Source organism: Pseudochaenichthys georgianus, chromosome 9 (assembly GCF_902827115.2).
Source record: "Pseudochaenichthys georgianus chromosome 9, fPseGeo1.2, whole genome shotgun sequence".
Classification (NCBI taxonomy): Eukaryota; Metazoa; Chordata; class Actinopteri; order Perciformes; family Channichthyidae; genus Pseudochaenichthys; species Pseudochaenichthys georgianus.
This window is the reverse complement of record NC_047511.1, coordinates 7,340,245-7,360,522: the sequence shown is the minus strand read 5'-3', so window position 1 is coordinate 7,360,522 and position 20,278 is coordinate 7,340,245. Positions and strand designations below refer to the sequence as shown.

The 20,278-nt window shown below is 42.2% G+C and overlaps 1 protein-coding gene across 3 annotated transcripts in view; it reads left to right on the top strand.

Annotated features, from left to right (window-relative positions):
* LOC117452181 (protein mono-ADP-ribosyltransferase PARP14-like) overlaps positions 1-19,876 on the top strand; it is a 44,463-nt gene extending 24,587 nt beyond the window's left edge. For all 3 annotated transcript variants that reach the window (XM_071204321.1, XM_071204320.1, XM_034090664.2), the window contains exons 20-23: positions 14,431-14,702; positions 16,566-16,708; positions 17,280-17,454; positions 19,429-19,876. In XM_071204321.1, the coding sequence (XP_071060422.1) occupies positions 14,431-14,702; positions 16,566-16,708; positions 17,280-17,454; positions 19,429-19,712 (874 nt within the window). In that variant the 3' untranslated portion in view covers positions 19,713-19,876. The remainder of the gene's footprint in view (positions 1-14,430; positions 14,703-16,565; positions 16,709-17,279; positions 17,455-19,428) is intronic.
* Positions 19,877-20,278: the final 402 nt, after the last annotated feature.

Here is a 20,278-nt window from a genome sequence, read left to right as displayed (position 1 = left end):
TTTTCTTTATTTCTTTGTACTCCTTCATTTCTATACGTTTTTGATGCAACAATGCCGATGTTGTATTAGGATGATGCACGGGAGGGCTACTTTCCATAAGCTATGCTTCAACCCTCCCGCTTCTACTAATTGTGTTCCTCTTTGTGTGTATGAATTATACTTTTTTGTTTTTTTGGATGAAAAAAATAAATAAAATACTTTCAGCTTGGGGGCCCCCTAGTGGCCGCGGGGGCCCTATGCATCTGCATAGTCTGCCTATAGGAAGAAATGGCCCTGGCTGTAGTTATCAGCCTCTCAGTCTGACTGGAGAGGACTCTCCCTCCACATCATTGTAGAAACATCTTCTTCTAATATCCGTTAGAGCAGCTAGCACCAGATGCTAATAACAACTGCGCCGGTACCGGTGCACCCTGCCTTTCTCCCTCGCTCGCTCCCACGCTCTCACTTTGGCTGTGAGCTGCGGGTGCCTGATAAGCTCCCCCATTTTCATCACTTACAGCGCCCATCGTACAGGGCAAATGAAAAGTGTAACCAGGATGAAAAGGGTGTTACATTTACTTAATTATGAATGTTGTTACATCAAGGTCGAAAATTAGGACGAGCACCAACGGTCAAAAATGTTTTTTTCCCTCCCAGAGCTGTCAGCGCAGCGCCCCCCAGAACTGGCGCCCTAGGCGAACATCTCTAACGCCAGTGCGACAGGCCGGCCCTGGGGCCTCATGTATAACGCCGTGCATAGGATTCACGTGGGAAGGTTGCTTACGTAGTAGAAATCCGAAAAATAGGTCCATACATTTTCCGATTCACCGAATATTGCGTACCGGCGAGGAAAGTGCGTACGGCACTTCCTACGCCGGTTTCTCCTTATAAATCACAATCGACTCGAAATGCGGTGCAGCTTTTGCGGGCTTCACATAACGCCCATATTTTCCTATAAATAGTCAAAGAAACGCCCATTCATTCATTTTGACTGACTTTATGAAGAAGATCGCAGGAAATGACGACAGAACAGCTAAAAAAGACATCTCTCACCGTGTCAGATTTTGGTTATTTTGGGGAGGTCGAGATAAATCATATTGTTTGGTGGATGCAGTTTGAACAGAGTAGCAGCATGGAGGTCGGATCGTCACCAAAATAAATAAATAAGTGGTCCGAAAAAGTCTAATGACAAAATAAATACACCAGTGGCGAGCCGTGACTTTTATACCTAGGCCCTCTGACCCCCCCTTCCCTCGAAAAAAAAAGATATTACGTCACAGCGTATACTTCAGCGGAATATCAAAACAGCGGCCCGGGGTGCAAAACGCATCAATGACAAAACACAAAACAACATTATTTATATAAACACCTATCATGACAGGGCACCCACAGCCAAGTAACAATTACAAATGAATTAAGTCGGCACGGCAGCCCACATTGAAAATCACTTAGGCCTACCTTTGATGATCAAATCACTGAAACACAAAGTCCATCCTCCTGTCCTTTTGGATGAAGCACTTGCGGGTCATTCAGCTGATCCTTTGTCACTCCAGTTTATCATTGTAACTCAATCTCAATCTTGACATGTGGATATTATCCGGCTGAACAAAAACGTGCATTTATCTAACAGGTTAGTTTTCCACTGACCTTATTTCCAGCTATTTTCCAAAATCCTATGGAGAAATGCCGTTGCTTTCTGTCGAGGGAATCCGAGCGAAGCTTACTTCCGGGTTTTAGGACGCGTCACTGCACCACTTGCATAGACCTCACAGCGGGCGGAACCTGTCATAAAGTCCGCGAAAATAAAGCCCGCCCATTTAGAGGGAAGATATGATTGGGCAATTGTACTGTCATTTGACATTACTCTCTCGTTGAGTTACTATAGCTGGCCCTCTGTGAATGTAGAGAGGGACCAACAAGCTCTCCCGTCTTCACATAACTCGCAGAGACGGCATTTAACCCTTCACATTCCAACAGAAACTGAACAGGCAGATTCGAAGGATTTATTTATTTTTATGTTTTCAAATATTATTTTTTAGAATATCTTAGGCCCTCACAGAGGGCCTAGAGGGCCCTGACGGCTCACCACTGAAATACACATAGCCTAACCTTCCTCAGGCAGTGTGTTTGTACCGGGGACAGGAGACCCCCCCTTGATGAGAAACTAAGAAATGATCGGGGAATCCCTCCGGAGAGGAGTCATGACGACTGGATCTGAATTATTTGTTTGTATTTGGTAGTTTATGTTCCAGCTGTTGATCGGCAACTATATATCCATAATCCGCCAGTTAAAGGAAATACAACAAATGTGTTGTGTTATATTAGCTGTACAATTTACCTATGGTGTTCTTAGTTTCCATACCTCCTGTGTTTTACGAGCGACTTATCAAGTCTTGGCAAACGGCATACAACCATGCTCGTATCTACAATGTATAGAAATGCAAAACGGCGTCAGTTTAGATGTAATTCTGTCCTCCTGCTTACCGCATCATTTATGAGAAAACATTTCATAACATTAACACAACATATTCGAGGTGGTTTTAAATAACATATCCGTATTTATTTATTTCTCCAAGTTATGTTTTTGTGTGCACTGAGGAGTCTCACACAGGCGTTTGTTTAATCATTTTAAGATTGGCTTTAATCAATGTTTGAAAATGAATTCTTCATATATTATAAATGAGGTAACATTTTATTTATGGTATTATTTCCACATATTTCTCTCCATTCTTCCTTCTGCCAATGGTGTCGCAGTTTCTCGTCTCTCCCGTTTTTTTGCTTAGTGCGTACGCATGGGTTAGAGTTTGCGTGGAGGACCGCAAGTTTTCGAGTCAAGTTAGTATTTTATAAATTGCAAACATTGCGTCGAAACTGGCGTACGCCATTTTTGGAGCGTATATCCCTTTATAAATGAGGCCCCTGGTCCCAGGTTACGCTGTAGGAAGTGTAGGTACAACGCTACATTTCCCGCCCCGCCGCAGTCATACAGTAGGCTACGGAGAGCGGCGAGAAACATTTCCTCAGGCATCGAAAAGCGGAACCGAAATTCACATTTCTAAATGATGCTGTTGGAATCGAAATGTTGAAACCGGTTCCGAACCGGAACCCTACTCATGAACTAATTTTAGTTCCGGATTTTTTTGGTGTGAACGCAACATTTCGGAACTATATCGGAACTAAAGGGGGAAAAGTACTGCGGTGTGAACGCGCCAAATGTTTTTTTTTTGGACGGACACTATAATTTACATTTATTTACTATGTTTAATCTCAATCTACTTTAAAATAAAACAAAATCTATATTGATTCTGACTCTTCTACATCCAACTCAAAGGTTTATCATTGCTTTGAGAAAAAAGATGATTAATTTACCCTTTTTAGAAGTGAAGATATAGTCAATTGTTCTGGGAATGTCATTTTCGAGCCTAAGGCCGGAAAAACAGGCTTGGGGCTTAACAGGTTAAAATGAGCATTTCTCAAAATGGGTTTATTTATCATCCAGGGATTTTGGGAGGTAGTAGAACAAATTATATAGGACATTTATACCTAGAAACGCTGTGGGGTAATTTTTACACCTAATAGAAACAGCTGTATAATTAATGGGAAAAGAGCACAGGGTGATCAGGATCCCAACACTTTTATTGTTAACTTGTTCTTCTCTTTTTTTCTTCTTTGGGGACAGTTTAACTATCATGAATCCAAAGTTTTGTGCTCTCAAAAAAATATAAAAATGAATTATTCAAAAAGTATTCCATGGTGTTGTGATGGATGAAAACACATGTGTTTGTTGTCCACAGCTTTTCATAGGACTGCATATAGTCCCTTGATCAGAACGGCCTCCTGGTCAGTAAAGGTCTCTTATCCTTAGCAGCGGTCTGCCAGCGAAAAAAAGACTGCAACTTGACCAATCAGAACACTGCATTTAACCAAGCCTAGCAATGCCTATTGTTCAGGTGTCTTTTGATAAACAGGCTTTCATATCATGAGCTTGGCCATGTCCATGCACGACGGGACCAGTGAGCCGAGCAAAACTGTAACGAAGGTAACTTCGTTACTATGGACTGACGGCTTTGGGGGCCTTGTAATATTGCACATGGGTTTGCAATTTATATATAACGACTTCCTTTTGCACAGTAATAATGTCACTCAGCACTTTAGTGAACAGTTTGCACTTTATTAGCATGATTTGCACAGTACAGTTTGACATGGCCTATTTGCACATTTTTATATAATCTATACTATTTATTGATGTAGTAGTTGTTAAATGATTAAACCGTATTATTTGGAATGTCGTCTGGCTGTCGGTCCTCGGCTCCACCTGAAAAGAGAGGGGAGTTATAGCGAGAGCGCCGAGAGTGTTTATGATTGTGTAATATTGACAGCGGATGAGATTAGTCATTGTGTGCAGATGTCCTGTTTTAGCGTGTATATGTCATGACTCATGACATTAAGTTGCATTCATTGTAGAAGTGAACACTGTGTAAAGGTTACGTCTAGTGATGTTACATATTGCGCCGAGGCTTCGGAGCGTGTGTCGAGTAATCCACGAAGCTTTTTGTGAAGCATGTTTCGAGGCTTGTATCGTTTTGGGCCAGTGACGTCATCGATGACAAACGAAGCCTCGCTGCCTGTCGATACCACGTGACTGCTTCAGGAAGCGCTTCAGATCGGTTGAACCGTTGAACCACAACGCTCATAATACCCATGGATGTATACTAACAATATAACCCCTCCTGTACCCGGGCCCGGTGACACGATGTAATTAAGAGAGCTCACACCCTCACTCATATAGAGGTCGGAACATGTCATAAGTATCAATGAATAAAAGCATAAATAAAAGTAGGAACAAAAACATCAATAAATACAGGAATAGATATCTTGCAGTGTTTTCAGGGAGCTTCAGTGTGTGCTGCGGCTCAGCTGGAAAGCAGTTGACTCATGACCGCAGGGTCCCTGGTTCAACGACTGAACAATACGTATTTGTTGTTGTTTATAAAAGCTACAGCTAAATGAGATAATGTAGTTAATAAATGTATTCTTTGATATGGTTTAGCCTTTCTTAGGCTACAACATGGTTACGTTTAAGAATATTATTAAGGAATACAAATCCCTCTTTGCAATGTTTACCAGCCTCCTTAGGCTTTTCAATCACAATCATTCAACTGGAATAAATACAATATTGTTAACATGAACATATGATTTAATGTTCGTTGTTTAGAGTTATTCTAAGGCTTTACTCATTGGGAACTCGGTATGAGATAGAGCACACTGTTGAGATGTCCAATCTGCCTGTTTTACACACTTTGACCAACAGGGGGTTTGTGTTCAGATGAAGCCCATGATGAAGCCTCATGAGATGAACCCTTTTGCGAACCAATTGGCTGGAAAGCTTCATAAGGCTTCATCTCGCCATCACTAGTTACGTCCATCGCTTACCCATGCTGTTTCGTCCCGTGTCCGCTCCAGTGTGTTTGGCCAAAAGGTCCTCAGGGGAAAACAAACACTGACTAAAGAAGGTTCCGGGACGAACCAAGTGGCGGGATGGGCGTAGGGGTTTCTGTTACCCCATGTATTTCTATATATTATGGTCAGTTATAATGTGGGTTTTGGGGTTAAATTAACAGCTGGCTATAAACCATACGTGCATAGAATATTATAGATTATCGTTATACCAATTATGATGACATGTGTATTTATAATGGCTCACCTGTAGGCAGGCCCGCCTTAACCTGCCATCAGGCCCTGGGGCTGATAGGTTTTGTGGGCCCCCTATTTAAACAACAAATGAAAGTCATTTATAGCCTTGGCAGGTTCTGTGATCGCACTTCTCCACTCTGCTCTGCGCGCGCCTGGTCCTCTCCTCCAGATGAGTGACGTATCGGGCCTCCCTCATGTATCTGTCCGGTTGCCGTTGGCTCCCCTCCACGTAGCAAGTCCTCGTCGTCCTCTCATCCCCTCCAACAGATAATGTCCCTCCTGTCTGTTCTTCCTCTCCCGCTACTCCATCGCTCTCAGAACCAGACGGCCTACTTGGCTCCGAGGCCCCGCGGCCGGCACCGCTACCGCTCGGTATAGAACTCATCTGTCCTAACTCCTCATCCTGGCCTACAGGTTTAAAATAACCTGTAAGCTTCGGCATTTTTTGTAATAGCTGCTTGTCTCGAAACTCCTTTTCCCTCAACAATTTCCTTTCCCGAGCGCCACTCAAACTTTTTCTTATCAAACTTTTTCTCCTAAACAACCTTCATCTGTCACTGAATCACTCGCAATTTGAATAAGTCACATGTGAAACATATTCTCATTCTGATTTGCTGTTAAGTGATGCCTACTGACTGTTTCGGAGTCATCTCTGGAATCCATCGATCTGATTGATTAGCGGAGCAAATTATCAAAATACTACGGAGGGAAGATATTTTCGTATGGATTACTTTTCTCGGGGAAGCTTGCGAGTGTGTGTGTTTGTGTATTTTTGCGTTTGTGTGTGTTGTGTTTGTTTCCCGGGGAAAACACTCACGAGAAACACAGGCTGTTGTTATGCCTGCTGTGACGTCAAGTTACTCCGTTCTCCGCTTGTAATTATGCCGAAGCTTCAAAGTTGTATTTATCTGAATTTGCCGAAACAATTTTAATATTCTGAAAGCCAAGACTTTGTTTATTTGAAACCAGATGAAAACAAACTGTAACGGACCCTGCCGTGTTATCTATGATTACTATACGCCTACCTTCATAATGTCAGCCGGAGGGAGGAGGAGTGAGTGGCGAGTGAGAGCTGTCATCTTCCCTTTACAAGCTTCAACAATTTATTTATCGTGTGATTTTGGAAATAAAAGTTTCATATTCTGAAAGCCAAGACTTTGTTTATTTAAATGTTTTGTAAAAACATCCGAAATAAAAAACTTTTTTTTTTTAATGACATTTTTTTTTAAAAATGTTATATTCTCTCATGATAGGCCCCTGATCTCCGTAGGCCCCTGGGCTTCAGCCCAGGTCAGCCTGTGCATTAAGGCGGCCCTGCCTGTAGGGGTGTAACGGTTCACAGAAGTCACGGTTCGGTTCGTACCTCGGTTTGGGGGTCACGGTTCGGTACGGTTCGGTACAACAAGAAAAAGCAAAAAAAAGTCCCAAATGCATAATTCCAGGTTTGTTGTTATTTATTTTTGAACAGTAGTGCAAGTTTCAGTCTTAAAATAAGGCACTCTGACATTTTGAATAATTAACTGTATTAAACAGTTAAAAACAAACCATACACAGTACCACACACTCAGATGGCCATAGTATCTATAATGGCTGATGTCAAACAAAAAGGTTTCATCAAGCTGTAAAACTAAAAAGAATGTCTTACATCATAAATAATAATAAAGTGTTTCAAGAGCGCAAAGTCGTTGAAAAACATATGCCAAAAGCGTCCGTTATTTATTTTGGTTTCACGGCTCTCATGTCTATTGGCTTCTTAAAAACAGCGGGGATCAGCTGTTGAACAGCTGTTGTCTTTTGCCGGGCTCCGGTGAGTGGCAAATCTGGGTGATGCCTTCTGATATGAGTTAGCATGTTTGGCGTGTCATCATTAGCATACCGCACCGCTGTAGAACAACGCCGACACACCGTCCTCGTCGGATCCACCACTCGCACACTTCATCGTTATTGTAGTCCACAGGGAACCCGAAATGTTCCCACACAGCTGATTTAAAAGAAGCAGGTGGGTTCTAGCTCCTGTGTGTTATCTGAAATCGCCATACTAACTTTTCTTCTTCTTGTATTTAGTTCGTTTTGTTGTTGTGTTTCTTCTTGTTCTTCATTTGTTGTTTAACCCTCCGGTATCATTCGATTGGACTATGCAAATTAGTCATTCGAGACAAAAATGTCCACTGCAAAATACTTTGATAAAAACATTATATTAAAAGGTTTTTTTCACAACTTTTTTGGGTTCAATCTTTAAAGCAACTTCCGCCCTAATAGAAAATACCAAAAATGTAATCATTTTCAGGATTTTAACCCTTTCAATGCCATTTTGAAAACATGAAACCGCTGGTTTTTTTCATGATGAAAACAGAGAAAATGAGTTATTTTCCCAAAAATACATATCTGGAGACTGGCTCTTTTTTTTTTATAACAGTCTTGGATATGTCAAAGATTAGCAACAAAATGGATTTTTTTGCATTATTAGTTTTTGCACAAAATCAGATTGAACAAAAAAGTTACAAATTAGTCATTCGGGACAAAAATGTCCACTTCCAAAAACTGCTCTAAAATGACAACAGATTAATGTTTTTTAAAACTTTTTGGGGTTAAATCTTTCAATCAACTTCAGTCCTGATCAAAAATACCAAATGTTAAATTATGTTCAGGATTTTAACCCTTGAACTGCCAGTTTGAAAACATGAATTTGCGTTTTCTATGAAAAACATGCACAAAAAGGCAGTTATTTTACATATATTAAATGTTGGGGGGGTCGGCTTTTTTTTTTTTTATCACAGTCTTGGATATGTCAAAGATTAGCAACAACATTTATTTTGGTTGATTATTAGTTTTTGCACAAAATCAGATTGAACAAAAAAGTTACATATTAGTCATTCGGGACAAAAATGTCCACTTCCAAAAACTGCTCTAAAATGACAACAGATTAATATTTTTAAAAGCTTTTTGGGGTTAAATCTTTCAATCAACTTCAGTCCTGATCAAAAATACCAAATGTTAAATTATGTTCAGGATTTTAACCCTTGAACTGCCAGTTTTAAAACATGAATTTGCGTTTTCTATGAAAAACATGCACAAAAAGGCAGTTATTTTACATATATTAAATGTTGGGGGGGTCGGCTTTTTTTTTTTTATCACAGTCTTGGATATGTCAAAGATTAGCAACAACATTTTTTTTTTTGCATTATTAGTTTTTGCACAAAATCAGATTGAACAAAAAAAGTCACACATTAGCCACTCGTGTCCCATCCACTCCCATTATAACCACATCTTTTGATCTCTCCGCCATACCGGTATATAATCATGCATTTTATAATGTCAGGGTTTTATATTGGAGGAAAATAGTTCAATGTGTCCCTTTTTACTGTATATCACCAGATGTGACATTTTACCATTGAATTATATGACCTATAAAAACACTGAAGTAATACTATTTTCAACTTTCTTTGAAATCATTTTTAAATCAGCATCAGATGTATCAATGTCAACATTTATTTTCTAAACAGCAAACTGCAATCAACATTCATGAACAAATCAAATTGTCAAAACAGAACAATGATATGTATGAGTGTGTGTTGAATAAAATGAGAGATGGATGAAGATAGAGCAAGTATGTGTGTTAGAGACGGAGTAAGATAGATGGAGATAACAAATAATGTGTGTATGTGCGTGCGAGAGAGAGAGAGAGAGATCAGTTCATCCAGCAGAACCTGCAGCAGGGGATTTGGTGCTCTCTGCAGGTGAACTTTTCCCAGTGCACATCCAGCACAGTCCCCTCTTTTTTGTGGAGCCGCTTGCGGTTGTGCCGGTGTCAGGGGCAGCTGTCGAGGCCTGTATGTCCGCCACTATGGTAACAGCAGCCGGTGTACGAGGTGGATGCTTTCTCCGCATGATTTTTGCAGACACCAGAGATCTCCCCAACTCCTCCAAGAAAAGCCTCCTCCTGAAGGACTTGGCTTGCTTCCAGGAGGGATCCACAGCAGTAAAAAGCACAAGTGCATATGACGTGAACAAATTGTCACAAGTCACAGTGATCCCTTGGAGCCCCTCTGTCATTTCCAGGACGACACGCTTTCCCTGGCCCACCTCGGCAGCACTGCCAGCAGCTTTACCGGTGTAAATCTGGCACTTCCAGGCATAGGAGGTTTCAACGTCAGCGGTGATCCAGATTTTTAGCCCATACTTTGCTGGCTTGCTTGGTATGTATTGCCGGAATTTGCAGCAGCCTCTGAAGGGGACAAGCTGCTAATCCACACACACATCTTCACCAGGGTTGAAAAGCATCGGAAGGCGATGTGTCCACTTCTCCCAGAGAGAGCGGATGGGGGCAAGCTTGTCTTCTCTGTGACAGGAAGGTCTCATCAGCTTGTCGTCAAACCGGAGGGTGGTATTCATCAACCGGAATTTGGTGTGGGTCATTGTGGCACGGAAGATGGCACGTCCACTGTGGTCATCCCAGAGGCTGCGGGTGGATTCGCCCTTCGATTTGTACACTCCAGCCAACATCAGGAGACCGATGTATGCACGAATATCTGTGGCATCCACATCACTCCAGTTTGCCAACGAACATCCCCCCTGCAAGTTTGTCATGTCGACAATACTACTGATGATCTCAGCAGTGAAAAATAAATTGAAGGAGGATTCCACGTCATCAATTCTTGTAATGGCATAACGCGTGGGCCCTGGAACCAAACCTCTGGCAGCGGGAATGTAGCGCAGCGTGTCGTTGTTAGAGGGAGACCAGATTTCACAATTTGTTGATGTCCACCCACTGCCAGAATCTTCTGTTTCCTCTGCAGTTTCAGTGGAAGGGTCAGAAGAAGAAGGATCAGACTCCACTACAAACTCCACATCACATTCTTCTTCTGAGGTTGTTTCTGATTCAGAAGAAGAGTCCAGCAGCTCGCTGGAGGTTGCCGGCTGCATCACCATATCCCTAGCTTCTTCCACAGAGAAGCGCCTCTTCATCTTACTCGCTTGTTGCGTATCACAGGAATGAAACGACCAGCCAGCCAAACTACACATATTTATGGATCTGGCTTTGCAGCCAGGTGTTCGCTTATTGACTTAGTGCATGTATGGCTGTGTATGTTTGTATGCTAAAGAGACATTATCAAAGCCTTTGAAGTTCCAAACAATTCTAAACAAAAAGGTCAAGCTGGGTCAAGATCATACCTCTGTTTACCTCTAAGACACATGCAACAGCACAAATGAAAAACAAAATGCCATGAGAGAACACTTACTCCTACATTCTCACACACATCAAAGGTAAAGAGATGAGGGGGAAATTGTGAATGCTGTAAACTGTAAACCAAGACATGACAAGCATGTAATTCAATGTAAAATGTCACATCTGGTCATATACAGTAAAAAGGACAAATTGAACTATTTTCCTCCAATATAAAACCCTGACATTACAAAATGCATGATTTTATACCGGTATGGCGAGAGATCAAAAGATGTGGTTATAATGGAAGTGGATGGGAAATTTTTTCTAATCTGATTCTGTGCAAAAACTAATAATCCACCAAAATAAATGTTGTTGCTAATCTTTGACATATCCAAGACTGTGATAAAAAAAAAAAAAAGCCGAACCTCCCAACATTTATAATATGGAAAATAACTGCTTTTTTGTGCATGTTTTTCATAGAAAACGCAAATTCATGTTTTAAAACTGGCAGTTCAAGGGTTAAAATCCTGAACATAATTTAACATTTGATATGTTTGATCAGGACTGAAGTTGATTGAAAGATTTAACCCCAAAGAGTTTTAAAAAATATTAATCTGTTGTCATTTTAGAGCAGTTTTTGGAAGTGGACATTTTTGTCCCAAATGACTAATTTGTAACTTTTTTTGTTCAATCTGATTTTGTGCAAAAACTAATAATGCAACAAAAAAAATGTTGTTGCTAATCTTTGACATATCCAAGACTGTGATAAAAAAAAAAAAAGTCGACCCCCCCAACATTTATTATATGGAAAATAACTGCCTTTTTGTGCATGTTTTTCATAGAAAACGCAAATTCATGTTTTAAAACTGGCAGTTCAAGGGTTAAAATCCTGAACATAATTTAACATTTGGTATTTTCGATCTGGACTGAAGTTGATTGAAAGATTTAACCCCAAAAAGTTTTAAAAAATATTAATCTGTTGTCATTTTAGAGCAGTTTTTGGAAGTGGACTTTTTTGTCCCGAATGACTAATTTGTAACTTTTTTGTTCAATCTGATTTTGTGCAAAAACTAATAATGCAAAAAAATCCATTTTGTTGCTAATCTTTGACATATCCAAGACTGTGATAAAAAAAAAAGAGCCAGTCTCCAGATATGTATTTTTGGGAAAATAACTAATTTTCTCTGTTTTCATCATGAAAAAAAACAGCGGTTTCATGTTTTCAAAATGGCATTGAAAGGGTTAAAATCCTGAAAATGATTACATTTTTGGTATTTTCTATTAGGGCGGAAGTTGCTTTAAAGATTGAACCCAAAGAAGTTGTGAAAAAAACCTTTTAATATAATGTTTTTATCAAAGTCTTTTGCAGTGGACATTTTTGTCTCGAATGACTAATTTGCGTAGTCGATTTGTTACACAGTGAATTAAAGACCGATTTGAATTTTTTTTAATTGAATTCCAAAATAGATCGAGAAAATAGCCTTGTTACAAAAATGCAGGCCGTTTGCACCAACACAACCAAAGTTATTGCAAAATGAAAAGTGAAAAATTACCCATATGGACAAAAACGTCCACAGTGATACCGGAGGGTTAAGGGCGGCTGGCAAACAGCTTTTAGGCGCAATACCGCCCCCTGGATTATAAATAGTGTAGTGGATACTGCCCTGAAGGACAGACTTTTTTCCCACTCGTAAAAAAAGGCGTATTCGTGTGTGACTGCATGTGCCGAACCGTGACGGTACGGGACGAATACGGATACCGTTACACCCCTACTCACCTGTGAATGGTTTCTCCCAATAAGATGCTCTATAAAAGAGCCAGTCTTCAGTCGGAGGAAAGGGGTGAACACCTCCATGCTGGCTGGCTGGCTGGCTGTTCTTTATGGTGGTTGTGAAATAAAGACACGATGGTGTGCAACTCTACCTCCTCTCGTGTTTGGTTCTTTCACTGGAAATCCAGCCGCTAAAAGGCTCGCTGTCTCACAAATGGTGTCAGAAGTGGGATTGAGCAAGTGAGGAGGTGAAAACGATGGAGGAACTGAGGGAGATGATGAAGTCATTCCTGCAGTATGAGACAGCCAGATTCAAGCGGGAGGAGTGCCGTTTGAGGAACATGGAGCAGCCGTTTTCACGGATACAGGAACAGGTTTCCCCGATGGAAGAGAAAGAGGAGCAGCTCAGGTTGCAGAGGCAGGAAGAAGGGAAGCTGGGAAAGGAAGAGGAGATGCGCTTAGTGGAGGAGGCTCGTCTGATACGCCTGCAGGAGAAGAAACTTAAAGACAAGGAAGATGCTTTTCTAGCGGAGGACAAGCGGGTGAAAACAGCCGAGGGGATCCGTCGGGAGAGAGAGCGTGTCATGCAGCGACAGCTGGAGGAGATAAGGGCTCAGGCTCATGCAGAGGCCCTGTCAGCCGCTCAGACTCAGGTGGAGAAGCAGGTGATGAAGACGCTGCAGGCGGAGAAGGCGGCGTACGTGGAGAACCTGACGGAGGCCATCGCGAAGGAGCGGGAGAAAGAGTTGAGGATGAAAGGGACGCTTCCTTCCGACTTCACGCCCCCCTCTGAGGAAACCATGCGGCACAAGGGGAAGCAGAAACACCGGGCGGAGTGGAGACACATGGAGGAGAGCAACATGGCCAAGATCAACAAGTGTCACAGGAACGAGGTACTGTTCTCTTTCGGGAGAGGAAGGAGGACATGTGACGGAGATGGCTTCGTCACTGTGGACTGACGGCCTCGGGCCTTGTACTATTGCACATGTGCTTTTATTTTGAAAAGTGTTTCCCTTTCCCCATGTCTGTTACTCCTGATCGTGTGCACCTGGTGCCCTGTGCTGTCTCCTCCCCCCTCACCTGTGTCTTGTTGGCTGATTAGTGTGTAGGTATTCAGGCTCTGTTTCCCTGTCTGTGTGGCTGGGAGTGTGTGTGAGACCCTTGTGGCCGGTGACTGTGCTCACGTGAACAGCGAGATTGAGTAATAAATGCCCACACCGGGTTGTATGTTGGACGTTCTGCCTTTGCCTCCTTGCTGGGTCGGGCCGCTCCACGGTCAGCTTCACAAAAACACATGCTTCTAGTTAGTCCTATCACAATTAGCCATCTTGCAGTAGCTTGACTAGCTATGAATAATCCTATTCTCTAGTGTCGGGTCAATCATTACTGGATCTGGCTAGCTGCATGAGCCTGGCACCGGCAGAACTGTCTGAGAGGAAGAGCACTATATCTCTTTCTTCCCAAAACTAGTTTAAACTTTTACTTAATGTTCTAACCTACAATAAGTAGAATATGTAAATGTCTTTGTAGAAAGCCACAGTTTAGTCATTATAAAAAGTAGGCCTCATCAACTTCTTGATCTGGTTTAAAGTAAACTGAAGCAATTTTGAAATAATGAAACCCAATTAAAATGAGATTTAAATTGTTGTTTTATTAAGTCTTACTTATTACTTAAACAAATAGAGTATATTAACTATTAACTGTTCTTGGAACACACTTGTGGCTGCTGAAGATGTTGCTCCGGTTTTAGGGGTAATGGGATGATAATGTGATTTTTGCAGTTCTTGTTTTTTGAAATAGGTTTTTTTCTGACCGTCAGGGACATCATCCGCAAGGTGGAGAGGTCGGAGAACAGGAAGGGCAAGGCGTCGATGATCAAAGGACACGTGGAGTGGCAATTTGACTTCCGAGGGATCATGGTGCCCTTCGACGACGAAACCAACCTCACCCTGGAGGAGGCTCGGGAGAAAAAGCAGCAGATTGTGACGATCAAGATCAACAATGAAAAATACCATGCTGATGTCATGAAGCTAAATGCAGTGTCAGTGAAAGGGAATAAACCGTTGGAGATACTTAGGAAGGAGTTTAAAGGTAAGTGATCTGTTTTAGTGCTCATTCATGCTGCCCAGTGGAGCACACTCACGTGTCATCTGTTCAGCAAACTTCCTTCTGCAGAAGTCGTCATCACTGTTATCGTGTAATGAGTCATTATAACGGATAGCTGCATCTACTCCTGGACAAGTTGATGCATAAAATGTACATCTTGTGATGTCACAAGCTTCTATAATTAGAAGCAGTGATACAATAGAAAGAAAATAGTCCCTTTTTAAAGTGGGTTCCCTTTCCTGTAGTGTGTTCTATATGTTTCTGTGCATGTAAATGGTCTGCAGAGGCTAACATCCCTCTATTCCCTCCAGAGGGAGTTTCTCTCCCACACACTTCTGATGATGATGAATGATAATATTTTAGATTTCTTATGAATCATACATTTCTGTCCCTTAAACGGTTAACCATCTGTGTGTGGGTGATAAGGGTCGCAGACCGATGAAGCCATTAGAACCACATCATCTGCAAAAAGCAGTGGTGCAATCCTTAGTCCACCGAACTGCAGACCCCCAGATTGGATGGCCCTGAGTAGAGACCCCCTCACCCCATACTCCCGCAGCACCTCCCACAGTATCTCCCTGGGAACTCGGTCATACGCCTTCTCCAAGTCTACAAAACACATGTAGACCGGATAAGCGTACTCCCAGGCCCCCTCCAGGATCCTTGCGAGAGTAAAAAGCTGATCCGTCGTTCCACGACCAGGACGGAATCCGCATTGTTCCTCCTCAATCTGAGGTTCGACAATCGGCCTGACCCTCCTTTCGAGCACCTTACGGCCCGTCCACACAGCGGCGTGCGTTGACGCTTCCCCATTCACTTTGAATGGGGTGACGTCACTTTTAGCCGAAATGCATCGTGGGAAGCGACGTGGAGCGTAGCTGGCGTGGCTCGCTGCAAAAGTTGAGCAATGTTCAACTTTTGATGCCTCGGCGAGGCGTCAGCCAATCGAATCATATGCCAGTACAAGCTCTAGCCAATCAAACCGCTGCTTGTGTGTCAGGGGCGGGAGATTCATGTGATTGGTTGTTGGTCGAGTTTCAGACACGCCCGCCGGCAAGCGTCAGCGCACGCCGCTGTGTGGACGGGCCGTTAGAGTAAACTCTCCCGGGGAGGCTGAGTAGTGTGATGCCTCTATAAGGGGGACCACCACCCCGGTCTGCCACTCCTTCGGTACTGTTTCCGACTTCCCCGCAATATTGATGAGACGTGTCAACCATGACAGTCCCTCAACACCCAGAGCCTTCAGCAGGTGTTTGCCACTGTGGAGTCGTTTGACTACCTCAGTGACCTCCCCCTTGGGACTCCTCCTGACGTTCCCAGTTCACCCAGATGGTGATCCGTTGACAACTCCGCCCCCCAACCAGGGGCTTGTGAGTATCCCCACACCCGCCCGGCGCCTCACACCTTGGGCAACTCTGGAGAAGAATAGAGTCCAACCCCTATCAAGAAGTAAGGTTCCAGAGCTGACGCTGTGCGTAGAGGTGAGCCCAACCAGATCCAACTGGTAACGTTGCACAAGTTCCGGCTCCCCCCCCCAGAGAGGGGACGTTCCATGTCCCCAAAGCCAGCTTCTGTCGCCCGGGTCTGGTCCGTAGAGACCCTCCGCTTTCACTGCCACCCTTCTGGCAGCGCACCCGACCCCATCGCTGTTTCCCGTAGGTGGTGGGCCCGCGGGACGGAGAAGCGGAGGTGTTGCCCACGTTGCCTTTTCGGGCTCCGTGGCAAGCCCAGCTTTTCTCTATTTTGAACAACAGTTTGAATTTTGCGTTCATAGTGACCTTTGAAATAAGATGAAGGTTTTGCAAAAGTGTATCATTCTCTAAAGCTAACCCAGTTTATTGTTTTCAGCTGATGATGAGGCGCTGCCCTCACATTGGGATGACATGAAAGGTCATCTCATCAAACTGTTTCCTGTCGCTGCGGGATCCCAGGAATACACCGACGTGGAGACAGAGCTAACAAACACCGGCCTCACGCCCACCATCATCAGCGTATGTTCAATATCTGATCTTCATAAATATGCAGCGACACCTTGAGACTGTTTCTTTCTTTACTCATTTATTAGTCGTTTAACCCTGAATTTAATTTTTATATTATCCCACATTTAAATTGTCTTGCAAAAACAAATCAATGGCTACTTTGAATGGCCTTTGCATTTTGGACAATAACACACATATTAAGAAAAGATCTCGACAATATATATTTTTTTATTTTAACATATAATAATAATAATAATACATTAATTCTTATTTTAACATATAATGTAATGATTATAAATTATTATTATTGTTATTATTATTAAAGACAGTCTTACTTCATTATAATAATAATAATAATAATAATGAGATAATACTGTGATTATTGGCCTCTCAATATGTCGCAATATTTACTAAATTAGACTAAATCCAATTAGGATATTTTCATTGACTAAAAGTGTTTAAATGTTTTAATAGAAATATTTGAAATGCTAAATGTACTGATACAAAAGATTCTTTAATATGTTAAAGTTGTAACTCCGCGCTCTCTGTCTCTTACATGTTGTGTTCTTACTGGCTTTGTCAGATTGAACGAGTCCAGAACACAACACTGTGGAAGAGCTACCAGCTGTTAAAGAAACATCTGGATGTGAAGAACAAACACAACAACAACGAGAGGAAGCTCTTCCACGGCACTAGAGCCGAGTCCATCGAACACATCAACAAACGAGGCTTCAACCGCAGCTACGCCGGAACACATGGTAACCAAAGAGTCATTAGAACACTTTCTGCACATTCACAAGGCAAAATAAAATACTGCTGGGAGGGAAGATCTAAATATTCAGTTCGACCTTTGGCTGAAAGACAACACTTCTTTAAATACTGTAGTATTACTTAATCCTCTGTATTTATTCGACAGCTGTATTTGTGAGTCATTATTCAAATTAAGACGTCACATAACACATTAGTTACAGCTGCCCTCGACTAAAGATTTGTTCTAGTCCACCAATAGTCTTCAATTCAGGCGATTAGTCGACTAATCGTTGCACGTTTATGATACGTGATGATTTTTTAGAACATTTAGAGATAAAAGTAAATTTTGTTCATGTGCTACTCTAATATTTATACATTTCGCTCTTTGGGCCTCAACCTCAAACTCAAGTTATTTGAATGAGACCGTCTGAAGAGAAATCAAACTTTGGTGGAACTGTGAAAGCTTGTAACGTGGCCTCAACTAGACACGCTTTATTAAGAGGTCACAACTTTAAAGGCGGGGTAGGTACGTTTCAGAAACCGGCTCGAGTGCACTCGAATGTGAAAGTACACAGCCGAAAAGAATCCGCCCTTCCTTCAGACTTCCTTACAGAGCACCTCCTCCAACACACATGAACGCGCAATGCTCGCCCAATTACGGCACGCCCAATGAGGGCACGAGATACATTTGTGCGTGCACGAGATGGAAGGCTGACAGACAGGGCGGCAATCCAATCCGTCGTGCTTTTTACAGCGCCACGGCTTCCACATTTGACATTTTTTTATGGATTTTTTGTCAAAGCATTTAAGATATTCATTGCTATCGGATGTTAAGAGCATTCCATGGAATATAACAAAAAGTGCATCTCGAGCCGGTTTCTGAAACTTACCTACCCCAGCTTTAATAAAGGGTTTTATTTAAGGGAAGTCATATGATTTTTTGTAAAATCTTATATAAAGTAACTATAGCTTAATATCGAGTGAAGGGAAATACTAAAGTAAAGTATTTAAAATGTTCCTTTTCAAAGGTCTTATTCAGCTCCAAAAGTTTCAAATATCCAATATGTCCAAAAAATAAGTAATTAAAGGTGGGGTAGGTAATTCACTTGTTATATTCCATGGAATGCTCTTAACATCCCGATTGCAATGAATACATGAAATGCTTTAACAATAAATACATAAATAAAAACATGTCAAATGTGGAAGCCGTGGCGCTGTAAAAAGCACGACGGGCCGGGCCGGCTAAAATAATTGGATGGCCTACCTGCCTGTCAATCTCGTGCACAAACTTATCACGTGCTTTCATTGGTCATGTGCGCGTCCGTGTGTGTTGGAGGAGGGGCCGGTGTTGGCAACTTGGCAACTTTGTCGTTAAATTTGGCGGCTTTCCAAACCCTCCGGCTACTTATTTTTGTCAAAAGCGACTAACGACTAATCTAACGACTTGTAATGGTGTTATTAGGGACTTTTCTGGTGTTTGGAGACTCACGTATTGTTCTGCAGTTAACGAGCTGCCGTGAGCCCCTCAGCCCTCCCATAGACGAGGGGCTCTGTAAGGAAGTCTGAAGGAAGGGGCAGATTCTTTTCGGCTGCGTACTTTTAAATTCTAGTGCTGGTTTCTCCATTCTTACCTACCCTACTTTTAATTAAAAAGTCTGAAAAATCCTCTCAGTTCCCATTATTAATAGTTAATATTATAGAAGATATTCCTCCTGATAAAACCTGCCCACATATTCCATGTCACTTCCAGCTACAGCCATTTCACTGTGTTAATGCAACGGCTAAACCAAAAGTCAAATACTCTTCTCTTAGTCAACGACACAGTGCATTCAAGTGTCATAGAAGACGGGAGGTGGAGGTGGACTACATATACATGGAGCTTTTCCAACATTAACACACCGTTGACCGTGGCATAGTGGAGTGCCCATTGACATCTTCATTATCACACCTATAGATACGTTTTTTTTCTCTCTTTTGTGCAGTAGGTGCGAAGTTTGGCAATGGTTCCTACTTTGCTGTGAGCGCGACATACTCACATGGCTACGCTAGACCTGACAGGAAGCAGCACAAGCGCATGTACCTGGCCAAGGTCCTGGTGGGAGACTTCACCAATGGAATACCCGGCATGATCACCCCCCCCACCAAGAGCTCCAGCAATGTCACAGACCTGTACGACAGTGTGGCAGATGACAGCGCCAATGCAACCATCTTTGTAGTCTTCAATGACATCCAGGCGTACCCAGAATACTTGATCACATTCACCTGATCGATGCTGTGGTCACATTGTGCCACCGTTCTGATAAGAACATACCTCTGTTTTTAGTTCTTCTCTGCAACAGCTGTTTCATATTTATATAATACATTGCATGTTAACTGAAGGGCTCGTTTCTATTTGCTTTATTGAGATTAAAGTTGGCGACTATTTTCAAACTGTAATTTCCTTAATCTAACATGTGTCGCATTGTGTTTGTTTCTCTGTAATGGAATTTTGAATTGGTAACAAATGTCATCTTTGACAATTTACAGAAAGATCTAGAGAAAGTTTTCATGTAAGATTTCTTTGGAAATGTTTTACTGAGATAACACATGGTTTTATATGACAGGAAATGTGAATCTTCAAAGTAAAGCCACATTCAAAGTTAAAACTTGCTTAAAGGTAGGTTAGGTAAGAATGGAGAAACCAGCTCCAGTGCGCTAGAATTTGAAAGTACATAACCAAAAAAATCTACCCCTTCCTTCAGACTTCCTCACAGAGCCCCTCCTCCGGCACACACGAACATGACCAATGAGGGCACGAGATAAGTTTGTGCACGAGATGGAAGGCTGGCAGGT